At 32.3% G+C, this 14,154-nt stretch overlaps 1 protein-coding gene across 1 annotated transcript; it reads left to right on the top strand.

The window, feature by feature from the left end:
- Positions 1–4,717: 4,717 nt before the first annotated feature.
- Positions 4,718–7,134, top strand: LOC139491259 (C4b-binding protein alpha chain-like). Its single transcript, XM_071278790.1, has 3 exons — positions 4,718–4,894; positions 5,632–5,802; positions 6,831–7,134. Exons 1-3 carry the CDS (start codon positions 4,720–4,722, stop codon positions 7,049–7,051), a joined length of 567 nt encoding a protein of 188 aa, XP_071134891.1. The 5' UTR covers positions 4,718–4,719; the 3' UTR covers positions 7,052–7,134.
- Positions 7,135–14,154: the final 7,020 nt, after the last annotated feature.

Below are 14,154 nucleotides of genomic sequence, written 5' to 3'. Positions count from 1 at the left end.
TGACAACTATAGATAACCGTACGGCCTTCAACAATGAGCAAAGCCCATACCGCTAATACATGCGTGGTTTTCAAATATTCGGCTTAGAGCTTTCCCGATAAAGTCAAACCTAGAAAGGCGCTTCGGACACATGAACATCATAAACTGTTTCCCTTTTTGTTTTGCAATACGTATCCTGGTCTTCTTACAGATAAATACAATACGTTCAAAGAAGTTTCGCATGGACTAGGAAAGTATCCAGACATGGTGTCTGTTCGAATACAACTTGATAATGGCTTTATGTCAGATGGTCAAGGTAGGAAGTAAAAGTTTTATATAAATAGTTACCTTAAGAATAAGAAACACCTGTCACGCTTATAAAAGAGGGGCGAAAGATACTAAAGGGACAGTCTTACCCTGGTATCTATGATGAGTTTATTAACACTCTTAGATCGAAAATAAACTGAAAACTCCATGGCTAAAAAAGAAAAAGAAAAATTGACAAATAATAGTACACAAGACACAACATAGAAAACTAAAAACTAAAGACTAATCAAACGTTCTCACAATCATCATTGGGGTATCCAGTTTTAAAATGTGTCCGATGAATGAGAAATTAAAACGAATATGTCTCAAGATAATAAGTATTTCTTTTCAAATAGATAGTATCCTACGTGTTATATTAACATTACACATTACAGATAAATGCCAGCTGAAACACGGATCCGCGATTTTCTCGTTGTGTTGTAGACCCATTGGTGGTCTTATGACGTTTTCTGCTCTTCGTGATGTTGTCTCTTTGACACATTTCACATTTCCATTGATAAGTAGCACTCTATGATGTCATTAACAGGAAAAGAAATATGAAACAGATAATAAAGAATGGTCAAGTAAATCATGGAATTTATAAAGTTTGAGAAAAGATGAATAAAACGTTAAAATGTAAACCCTTGGTTTGTGAAACTAGCAAACCTCTATTAAAGTCATCCTGGTCAGAAACGCCAGCCCATGAATACTAGCTATACCAACCGATCGACAAATCCAGAATCTGCAGTTGCAATATGTATGCTATTTAGAAAATGATGTGCTCTGAATGGAAAATACCAAATACTTACTTTTAATTTAACTACGGAGCCAAATTAACCTTTTTGCCTGAATAGTAATCAGGATAACAAATGCTATTAATAATGATTTTAACCCAATTTGACATGATTTTGAAAACAACAGTAGGTACAAGTGTGCGATACAGGCTCTTGGTAGCTTGTTATGTCACCTGGCCAAAATGGTATAAACTTTTACAAACATCTTGTCCTCTGAAACTACTCAGACAAATTTAAGCAAACGTAGGCACAATCATCATTGGGGTATCTAGTTTTAAAAATGTGTCCGATGAATAAGAATAAAAGCGGTTGAATTTGATTAAGAGTCCTTAAATTGTTAAAAAAATATATGATAGCGTGAATGCTTAACATAAAATTACAGGAGTGGTGTTTCAAGCCTTAAATGTGTCCTCGAACTCTCTATCCGGAGTATTATATGGATATAATAACGAAAATGTACGAGTATGGATACCATATAGACTCCCAGGGGATCATCCTCATTTTGGTAAGTACATTTACTTACTTACTACATGTAAGTCCTTGCTATGCCTTATGGCACATAGGGCAAGGACAAGTTTCCTCCACTCTTCTCGGTTGTTCTCTTTTCTTTCCACTGTGCCCCAGGTATATCCTCTTTCCTTTAGCTCATTTTCTAAGGTGCGTCTCCATGTTGTTTGGTTTTTTCATTTGCAAATCATTAACGCTCACGTTGCTACAAAATCTATGAAAGAAAGAAAAAATATTTCAATGCGTTTTAGGGGTAATTGTTCGAAATTAATATTAATAGGTGGATTCTAGGGTTTTCCTACCCAAAGTAATGATTGCGCTTGTCATTTCCCAAATTTCTGGTTATTAATGCTTTTTTGCAAGTGTTTTAATTCAAGCGCCATTATTTGGTCTTATGAAGACGAAACGCATTTCTGGCTTATTGAATTATAAGCTTGGTATCGTTAATGTTGTGTTTTACCTATAATACATGTAAGTCGTAAGATATTTCACTGCACATACTTAAAGGAACAACAACATAAGATTCATAAAAAGTGAATGGAAATGTCTAACTAAACGCCAGCACTGATTTTTTTGAAATACATGTTAAAATTTGCACAGAAGATGCATAATTGGTAATACACGAATCGATAAAGGAATAACATGGGATGAATTACATATGCAGTGTTTAGTATTAGGCATTTCATAGTAAGATTGTACTAAATATGTTTGATAGTCATGAATAATGAATTAGTTTCTTTTAACAGGATATGTTTGTTGTAGCATTGATGGTTGGAGCACAACTTTAGTTATGACTAATGGCACAGTTCACATCCATGCTTGGTTACTTGACCATAATTTTCATGATTTCACAGTTGCCACTCAAGAGGTTAACATTTTCAGTGGAGAGAGTCCAATATTATTTCCTGAAATGGATTTTTCAGATTTCTACATCAATGTTGAGGTAAAAAAAAAACAATATTTACATTCCTTTTTTTCTTATAACGAAACTTGGGTAGTTATCGTCTTATCCTCACCAGTGCTATTGTTAGAGAATTTAAGTGAAACATGAAGACAAATACCATGAAATGGAATTATTTACTTGCATAAAATAATTCATCGACGATGTTTCTTAGCTCATTTTAACAAAATTATTAAAACTGGCTGCTAAAAGCGAAGTATTACCTTGATGTTTCATTTTTCATCATTTATTTAAATAAACCAAAAAAAAAAAAAAAACTGAAACAAAATGTGTATCTTACATTTCTATGTTAATATGACCCTTTATTAAGAAATAAAAATGTGTCGTTAATTCAGGTAGAAAAATTTAAAATAGCAATATGTCAGTTGTTTTTATTCACTTGTTCCGCTAAAAACACTTGATTTTTTACTGACCTCCCCTTTTTTATTTGCCTGGGATTACTGGTATTTTTGCTATACTTTTTGTCATATAACTTTGAACTTTATGCAACAATTTTAGGTGCTCACTAGTTATGGTGACAACTCACAGTATATATTTGGTGCAGCTGGCTCAGCCATGTTGGGCACTGTAGATGGTGATTATGGTGGACTAATTTATGTTTATACAAACAATAGTGTGATGGTTTGGATACCAAATTCAAACAACAAAGGTCATGTGCAATTCGTAGGAGGACGATGGGGGGATAGAGCACAGGATAGTATATGCGATTATGGTCAACTTATTGTTAAAGTGTATACTTTTCGGGATTTAAGTGAGTAGTTTATTAATTTACCTATTCATTTCAAATAGCATATAAAAAAAGATAAATACTTCATTGTTATCTTACAAACAAAAGCAATAAAAATACTTCATTGTTGTCTTACAAACACAAACAATAAAAATACTTCATTGTTGTTTTACGAACAATACAAAGAAATTTACAAATATCACATGCTAAATACAAGTTTAACAATTTTATTTTACAAATCAAATTATCCAACAAAGAAATTTATCCTGTTGTAGTTTACTAAGAAGCGATCAACAGATAATTTACGTTAACAGTCTACTTTGACCTTAAAGTGTTTAAATTTGCACATTTAATTTGCGGTCCTCATTTTGCGTTCAGCCTTTAAGTGGATTCGCTGTTATTCAAAAAACAAGTTAAACGATTGGAATAAAAAAAATGCATTTCAACCTATTTTTTTAAGCTATTTTCAAGATTATATATATACGCAAAAAACGATACTGTGGTGTCCTGTGCTGTCTATATTTTTCTATGGTTATCATGAAGTAATTTTCTATTTATGCATCTCTCTGTGCTAGAGGTTTAATGCAATTACTAAAAGTAATTTTGTAAATGAAAATGTCTACCAGTTCTTATACCACAAAATTATATTGAAAAGATAGTTTTTTTAAACAATTTCAGTAGAATGTGAAGATCCTGTCACAGTTGCAAATGCCTTTTTTACGATGAATGGTTCTAAAGTAACATATACTTGTCATCCTGGATACACACATGAGACAGGAAATTTAACCCGTACATGTCAGTCTAATGGTACATGGAATGGTTATCCTCCAGTATGCACAGGTAAGGGTTTCGTTGAAGAAAGGCAATTTATTTTAACATTTATCAAAACTAACTTTACCGTTAAATGAGTTTGTATTCGGTCTCTCTACTATTGAAATTTGTTTTTGTTCTTCTATGACTTGACCATATTGCTGTAAATGATACGGAAAGAAATTGTGAGTATTGCATAAGAACTAAAATAACAAAAATACCGATTCCAAGGAAAATCTAAATTGGAGAAAACCTTTATCCAAAGGCAAGCCCAAAAGCCAAAACACATCAAATAATTTTTATATTACTGACTTGATACAGGCATTTCATATAGAAAAGGGTGGATTAAACCTGGTTTTGAAACTAGACAAAACTCTCACTTGTACAAATCTTCATTTCTTTAGCATCCCGTCAAAAGGCAATACACAATATGTCATTAAACTGAGTGAACAGTTCATGGTGTTCCTCCTGTTTGTTCAAGTAGGTTGACTTATGTATTCTTTCAATAAAACCTTCGTACTCTGCATAAATGTTCTTTCGGCAATGAACTACATTTCATATTGTGATGATAGATATTAAAAAACGACAATTTTATATAATTTGCTCGAATAATGCATAATTTTTTAGCAACAGCAATGCAATGTCATAACCCAGGAGGAGTTGCTAATGCCACATATACCTTGCATGGTCAATCCGAAGGATCAACAGTAACATATGCATGTAACACAGGGTATATGTACGAAGCGGGATTTCTGACACGCACCTGTCAGTCTGATGGAACATGGGATGGTGTTCCTCCTGTATGTACAGGTACATAAACAAACGTGTACTGCATATTTTTCAATATGTTTAGTGATAAAACTACCAAAATGATTTTATAGCAATAGTATTTGAAACTCGTGCGAATTTCAAGCAAAAAATAAGTAAAAGAACGTATCTGTGTTCTATGATTACAAGGAGAGAAACTGTCATCAATATCGAATTCTTTTCTTTGTGTTTTATGTAGATTTCAAGATGAAAGTGTGACGCATCACTTTTCACTTAATTCCTGCAAATAGGTTAAAATTTCACATGTCAATGTATTTCTATAATGAGTTTATAAATATGAGCAACAAAACGAATGCCACTTTAGGAAAAGAGTCTTCTTACCATTTCTTATATCCACTCTAGGGTGTGGAAGGGTAGCTGTTGCTCAGTCTTTGGTTTTCTGTGTAGTGTTTTATTATCTCAATTGTCTTTTTGTCTGTCTCTTATCATGCAATGGCGTTATCAATTTGTCGATTTGTTTTTGTGACCCTCAAGATGGTATTTTTCGTTTGAGTGTGTGATATCAAGACGTAATCAGCACTTAATAAGTTCATTTGAAATGGTGCAAATAATTATTTGTTTTATAATCATAAGAAAAAGTTACAAGAACAATATCAAAATTAAATATCTCATTTTTCTGCAAAACGGCGTTCAGGGATGATCTACTGATAGAATATTTTCATAATTCTTTGTCACTAAGCAGTTGGCGGACTTTTCAGAAACTGTTTATGTCATTGTAGGTACATGCGGATTACCTCCTACATATAATTTTACAACACAGTCCTACACTGGAGTGACAAGCGGGAGTATCGCGGAGTTTAAATGTAACTTTGGATATGCATTTACTTCAGGAAGTATCCAGCACCAGTGTTTTTCACCAAACTGGATTGGAAACCCTGTAGTGTGTAAAGGTAAAACACTTACTAAACTCTCATTTTATTCCCGAATTTAAATATCAATTACGAAAATCGAAAGTTACATTTTTAGAATGTTTGTTCTTCGAATTTTCAAAAGCAACTTCAATTTCAAAAACAGCAGACGATTTTTTTTAATTGTGCGTTAATTGGATAATCTAAACCTTTTGTGGTGAAAACGACTTTTCATGATACAAGTACGTTATTTCGAATCCTAGCGGAGAGAACATCTTTAAGTACATGCCGTTTTTGACATCTTGAAATATATGAATTCAAAATTCTATTTGACTGTCTTAAATTTTTATTATAATTTGTACCAGATTTACTGAAAACTTTTACATTGTGGTTTGATTTATGAAAGCTGAGAAGAGGGACGGAAGGACATTTTTCGTGACGTCTATGGGAATTTTGGGAATGGCTTTTATTTTTGCGGGAATTCTTGATAAAATACCAAATGGGTACTCTGGAATAAATTATTTTTTGTCGGGAACCGGGAAATATTGATTTTCCCTGGGAATTCGGGAAAACGACTCATCCTACCGCCACTATTAAAAAAAAACAGTAGATTACATAATGTCTTCAAAAATTCGTTAAAAATTGAGATGATCAAGATCAAATTAAAACACAAAAACTCAGGAAGTTTCATGAACTCCATTTGGAGCAATTACATTTACATGGACTGGATAAGCGTCTGCTTCTACGTATGATTCACCCATCATTCAAATCCACATGAACGAAATAGTGAAATATTCATTTGTCGCTTAAACAAGTATTGACATAGAAGCTTTATTTTACTAACGTTCAAACTGTACGTGTCTTGAAAAAAACCATATACAGTACGTGTTAGACGTTAGAATATTCAAGATGCGAAACAAAACCTCAACAAGAGTTACCATGTTCCTCAGTCAACTCAGATATTGTAAAATTTACCTTCGACATTATTGTACCAATGGGGAAAAATTTGATTTCAAGTCTAACAGATAAGTTTGCTAGTTTATTAATCGACAAGTTTTTATTATTTTCAGACGTGCTTTCAACCAAAGAAGTAACAGAAATGATAAACAAGATAGAAAAAGAACTAACCGTCGACAAAAAGACAACTTCTACATTTCACAGACGTAAAAATTGTGCTGAAGATCCACGGCCATCCAGTAAAAAAATTGGTTTGATAGGCATGTTTATCATGACAGTTTATTTCTGTTTGATTCTAATATTGGATTGCATTGGAGGCGGAAGAAAGGAGTGAAAGTTTAGAAGATACTAGACTGCATTGGATGCGGAAGAAAGCGTATGACCGTTTAGAAGATAATAGACTGAAACAGTAATAAGTGCAATTTCAGTATCTTCCAAATGACAACCTGTTTTCAATGCTTCGGAATGATTTTATTTTCGTAATATAGTTTATAAGATTGACGACAAACTGTTCCTTGGACAGAGCACCTGATCAACTTGTAGAAAATTTGTAAATGGTCTTTCATTCTGATAAATTATTCCCTCTTCATGTTCAAATTGTTTAACTGTAACATATGTTTTTGCAAAATTAATAAATGGGTTTGTCCATCTTATTAAATTTCCTCCTCCTTTAATCCATTGGTGAATGTTTCACAAGTGATAAAAAGCTTTTTAGTATTTGTTATTTAAAGATAACCCTTTTATTTGCTGTCAGATGACGATTTCTTTTCGCAAATGCCTTTGTAAAAACCTTGTAAACTTGTGCGCTAATCATGTGTGTAGACCAGCCCAAATCAATCAATCAATTAATCAATTAATCAGCCAAAGTTTAAATGCAAGTGTATAGTAATTAAGCATATGCAATTATAAATGTTTCGCATTTGAAAATCTTTTACATGCCTTTATTTGAAATTCTATTAAACAACTATTGATGTATTTACTGATCACAAAACGATTTACTACTTGTTTTAACATTTATTTTTGTAAGTCTTTGCAAATATATGCGATGTTCTTAAAACATTCGAAAGTTTGATACTAGAATTAAAACTATATACGGGAAATGTTCCAAAGAGACAACGACCCCACAAAACTGCAGAAAACAGCCCAAAGCCACAACTGGCCATGTGTCATCAACGCAGCTAAAATAAACGCGATCTGGAGTAAAGCTTTAGATGGCGTCTGAATAATATTGTGATCTAGTTCAGACTCCACGCTAAACTCTCAAGCATACAAATGAACTAAAATTGAGAAGGAAGCAACATTAAAATCCAACAAAGGCTTGACATACCTGACTTTGGACAAGTACAAATATACAGCGGGGTTAAACAGTTCTTTTGAGATCTCAACCCTCAATCTCTTTCTCTCAAAATAAACAAACATATATCAATTATCAAAATTCAGTTAGTAAACAAAATATCAATGGAATTTAGGTTTTTAATGTACTAAACACACCGCAAAAATATAAATATTTCATTAATCACAACTTGGGTGTGTTAATTATTTTCTCTCTCAAACACTGCAGTGAGTAGATTAACAGAGGATTGATTTCACTTAACCAAAAAATACATACATCTATTTAATATGAATTAGATTTAAAGAAACAGGACACATGTCACATGATATCAAATTATACATTTCAACCAAAGTTCGTGATAATGCTGCTAAAACACCAATTCATATGTTGGTATATATGACTAAACTCCCTGCATGTCTCAAAATCCAACTATCATTCTCATTGTAAAAGACAAAAGCCGTCTTAGTAAGGACTAGATAATTGAAGAATCATGATAAAAGACCAGGAATTTCATATACACCTATGTGTTAGTCCATGTATTGTAATGGTTGTCGCCTACTATTCACCAATCTAATTAGGTGTTTAATGTTTCCTAGCGTCCAATTGCTAACATGTTATAATAATTCAGATAAAAATCTTTTTTAACAATTCACCTTGTATTTATAGTGAGATAAAAGACAAAGACTTGTGTAGGTATACATGAATTGTGTTTCTAATAATGTGTCGACAACTTTTTTTTTTATAATACACTATTTAGGTCAAAAGGGTCAAAAGGGTCAAAACAAAAGCAGGAATATGACTACAATATTTTTCAAATACTCAATTCAGCAGCTGAAAACTTTTCATGCACTCCGCCGTTGGATCAACACTTCGCAAACAAATTATTGTCGCTTTTAATAGCCGTATTTGGCACAACTTTTTGGAATTTTGGATCAATTATGCTCTCCAACTTTGTATTGTTTGGCTTTATAACTATTTTTATATGAGCGTCACTGATGAGTCTTATGTACACGAAACACGCGTCTTATAACTATTTTTATATGAGCGTCACTTATGAGTCTTATGTAGAAAGCGTTTGGCGCACGAAATTATAATCCTGGTACTTTTGATAACTATTTAATATCATTTTAAAAATCAAAACAAAGCAGAAGTGACTACAAGTTTTCGTTTCTAATTTCTTCGATCGCCATTACCAATTGCTGTTTAGTACAGTGTATTTCTTTAATTTACTAGTAACCATGTACCGGTGTTCGTTGATTATAATTTTTATATTATATTATATTTAATTAATATTCTCTTAGGATACCAGAAGTCCAGTAGCTTGTGCCTCCGTATTTTCAAGATTCATGTAATATATTTTTAAGTTCCAGTTCATACAATTTTTCAAATTTATTTTATATAAGTTGCAGCTATCTCTTCCGAAATTCACGTTTCTTGGTTTTGATCGTTCAATAAAAGACCGTTAAGTTTTCAAAATCTTTTTAACTTTTCAAATTTGTTATGCTTCAAATGACTGGTCTCAAGTGTATGCGTACTTGATGAAAGCTAATCGAGAAAAGCATGTTGTACCCACGGTTATTATAGGTTGCACTTTGTAAATACAGCTGTTTCTCAAAACACGCCTCTTTTGGGGAGTAATTGAATATTCATAGAAAATAAATTTTGTTTACATACTGGTTCCCAGTTATGCTCTCTGTGTTCCATATCGCAGAGACAGAACTTGGAAATGTTACCAGTAAATAAACACGTGCATATTGTTTACATTGAAATCTGTGGTAACCTTTCATTCGAGGTAGGGGTAGTTAAGAAAATTAGTGTAAGTTTAAACTCTAAGAAGTTCAGGCCATATAAACGTTGAAAATATGCCGCACAGCCCTATATATTTTGACCTTTGAAAAAAATTGTGGTGCATATGAACTTTCAATTCTAGGATAAGATTTTTTTCAAAACTTCATAGTAAAAGTGGTACAGTTTTAGCCGTAAAAGGAGTTCCTATGGGAAATTGCATTGTAAATATTTACAGAAATGCAACCTATATCATCCGTTACGTTTTATAAGCTTAGTCCAAGATTCGGCATGTTTACCATGGTTCATTTGTTTTAATTACCTAATCACTAATGAGTCGTTTGACGATTGAGTTTTGAATAACAGTAAATGATCACCTGCCGGTGCATCCAGTTTTACTTCATAAGGCGTTAATTTAATTATCACGGTTTTCAAGTCAAAGTTTGAAAACCGACGGGTGCCGCATAAGAGAGCGCAGGATCTGCTTATCCTTCCGTAGCACCTGAGATCACCCTTAGTTTTTTGGTGGGGTTCGTATTTTTTATTCTTTAGTTTTCTATGTTGTGTCGTGTGTGCTGTTGTTTGTTTGTCTTTTTCATTTTTAGCCATGGCGTTGTCAGTTTGTTTTAGATTTATGAGTTTGACTGTTCCTTTGGTATCTTTCGTCCCTCTTTTGATAGTTTCTAACTCGATTTAAAAAAAATATTAAATGAATACGGACATGCAATTAAAAAACGGAAGCTGAATCAAGTTCACATATGGGATTTAAATTTCCCTTCTCATTCCTTATACAAGAGTTTGCAGCTGATAATAAGACTTTATAACACAAAGTTGATGAACCAGGCGTATGTCAAAGAATGTATCGGCCTCCTTCTAAAATAGTTCATCGGAAGATACCAAGACATTGTTGAAAAATAGTCCGTATCAACTTGATAAATAATAAACCATGGTCTAAGAGTGCAGATTATGGGTACTGACGCTGTTTATCATCTTATTAACGATCAATTATTCTTTTTATTTGTCTTTGTATATTTTCAACATGTAAAGTTAAGCCATTTTTGGTATTATCGTTTTGGTATTGCTTTTCTTTTTGGTTTTTTTTTTTAATGCCACACCTACGATAGTAAAGGGGCATTGTGTGTACTGGTCTGTGGGTCCGTTCGTCTGTTCGTCCATCCGTCCGTTCGTTCGTCCGTCCGTAGAAAACATAGAAAATGATAGTGCGAGTGGGACATCCGTGTACTATGGTCACATTATTGCTTTATTACCTATAAAGTGTCTACAATCCTTTTAGTTTTCTTTGTTGACATATTTATTTGCTTTTAAATTGGTTACGATTAACACAATGTTGGCTGACCCAATTTTCTATTACTTACGCCTTTTTTCACACATTGTTGTCAATATAATTTAATTTTAGGCGACTGTCATACAAGTAAGAGCTTTAACAAGCTAAAACAGGTTTAATCTTCCTTTTTCTTTAAAAGAAAATGTATGTGCCACGGAAGGAATAGGACAGCTGTTTTTCATTGTTTTGATGTGTTTTAGATTTTAATTTTGCCATTTGTTTAGGGATTTTCAGATCTGAATTTTCCACGGAGTTCGATCTGTTTGTTATTTAACATTTTCAGTAAAAAAACTGACTAAATTGTACTGATTCATGCTCAATCCAAAGCTAGTTAGAAAAAATAACACGTTATAAATTGATAGAGATCTGCCTTTAACAGGATCGTTCAAACCCAAGTATTTGAAAACAAGGATGTATTAATACTTTACGGGGTATATGAGCTATATAAAAGGCAAAGAAGAGCCAAACAGCCTCTTTAAATTTCTTAGGATAGCAAAGGAAACTTAAGAAATGTACTAAATCATGTCAGTGGGGAACCACTGACTACTGGACTTGTTCTTACGTAAGGAAAGAGGGGTGACAGATACCAGAGGGACAGTCAAAAACATAGATCGACAATGAACTGACAACGCAATGGCTTAAAAATGAAAAAGACAAACAGACAAATATTAGTCCACATGACAAAACATAGAAAACTAAAGACTAAGCAAAAAGCTTCCTTGTGATCAGCAACCCATTATCAAGGACATTATGATAAAAAATACAATCACGGGAATATCGTATCGATTGGGAGATATATACTTACGTTCCAACAGCAGGGATACCTACCAAGTGCTAGCGTCCTTTTCGCTGTTTAAATTTTACGTTGCATCTTTTGGATATTGTCGTTCTTGGTTCTAACTTGATTTTAAGCGCAATAATTTCATACACAATCACTCAAAATTGAAATCCAATGAAGAATACTTACCGTTCATCATCATGTTGATATGTGTTTCTTTTATTTTACAATACCTTACTTACTTTCCAGACGGCGTATGCTGTCTCTACAATAAAATCGATTTTGATGAAATGATTGATATGTTCTCTTGAAAAAAAAATGAATAATAAATATGATTAAAAAAGGCTGTACGGCAACCTATAGTTTCTGTGTCATTTTGGTCATCGTGTTGAGAGTTGTCTCATTTTTATGTTTAGAAAAAATATTATTTAGCAATAGCAAATACTGGAACGATTCTAAGTGTTGTTTTTTTTTTGTTATTCTGTTCTTAGTCTCAGTACAATCAGTACAATCATATAAAGTTCAGGACGATTGCGCGTTGACAACACGATTAAACTTACCAAATTCTTTATTTGCCTATTACATGTTTTGAGGTCTTGAGACTGAAGTTCAGTGGTTATCATTATGAGCTATTTTTGAATGTTTGTCTTATGAAATTTTATAATCGGGCAGTCTTTTCTTTGTTTTATTGAATTGATTCACATTTTGTTATTTCATGAGCTATTATAGCTTACTTTACTGTATGGATTTAGTATGGGTTTGCTGTTGTAGAAGGCTTTCTGTTACAGTTGATAGTTGTCTCATTTGCAAAACAAACAATTAGCCTTCTAGTAATATAAAAATACGTTGCATTGAAATTGTTTACTCTTTTGCATAGCAGTAGTTTTTTTTTCTATGAATGTTGCAATTGAGTGTTTCTGTTGTTCATTTGTTTTCTTCTTATAGTTTATGTGTTTCCTTTGATTTTGGTTTGTAGCCCAGATTTGTTTTCTGTCAATGAATTTATTACCTTTGAACAGTAGTATACTACTGATGCTTTTATTTAGACTGAAAAGCTTTTTTTAGAAACCAATCATTTGAAATGTTGGGTGATTTTCTGAATATTGGAGTAATAGTCACTTGGAAGGCTCAACACCAAATTTTAATTAACTTTAACTTTACTTTCTTTTATTCCAATGTTATTAAAGATTACTGAGCAATAAATTTTAAAATGGTCTGTAATTTCTGCCATTATTCTTTGTCAGTTTGCACTAAAATCTTTAGAAAATGTTAGGATATGAACTGTTGGAAAACATCCTACAGGAAATACTAAATGACATTTCCAAAAAAACAATGAGAAATATGTATCGGTTGAAACACATTTTGGTCTTATTTTATAACCTATCAAAATCTGCAACACAAATTTTTCAAGAAAAACGGTAATTCATGTCTTTAGCTTCACGATAAAATATTTTACATATCAGTTTTGTATGTGATGTGTTGTTTAATATGTCTTCCATTTTTTTTTAGAGATTCTTTTATTATTATTGTATATATCGCGATTGTTCTTACTGTTTAACAATATTGAATATTGATGATATTCCTTCTGTTTGAATTTAAGAGAACAACTAGTAGCATTTGGGCTGTTTGCTATCATCTCTACCGTGAGAATTTTCTCGAATATACTACATATAAATCAAAAAGATGTCATGTTTATACATTTTGTATTACAATACATGTTTAAAGTTCACTTAAATGTCTATAGTGCCATTGTGTCCTTTTTAAATTTCTATTTACTTCCACTTACGTTTTCCTTTATATCAATCATTCCCATTAGTTATGTAAATAGATGCTTCCTTTTCGGGTTAATGGTTTTAGTGTTGTTTTTGAAATAAAATGCGATGATGAAAGTATTTCCGTTTGAATGTTTATATATTAAACTTTGTTTTGAACATAGCATTTCTGGGTTTATTCTTATTCATTTTCATATATAAATTTGTCTAACATGATTCAGAAAATTGCACAGTTGATTACACAGATCTTTATGATTTTCATTTTGTATTGTTGTAAGTACTATATATTTTCACTCATTACAATTCAAAATTCACAACTTTTAGGTTTTATGAAAACGAATTTTAAACGTTTCGCCCGATATTTTGATAAATAGAATGGTAACTTTGAAATTGTTTTCCTTCGCTATGGGAAAATGGCAGAAAC

This window comes from Mytilus edulis, chromosome 10, assembly GCF_963676685.1.
Source record: "Mytilus edulis chromosome 10, xbMytEdul2.2, whole genome shotgun sequence".
In the NCBI taxonomy this organism is placed as follows: Eukaryota; Metazoa; Mollusca; class Bivalvia; order Mytilida; family Mytilidae; genus Mytilus; species Mytilus edulis.
The sequence above is the reverse complement of the archived record's forward strand: the minus strand, read 5'-3'. Positions and strand labels throughout refer to the sequence as shown.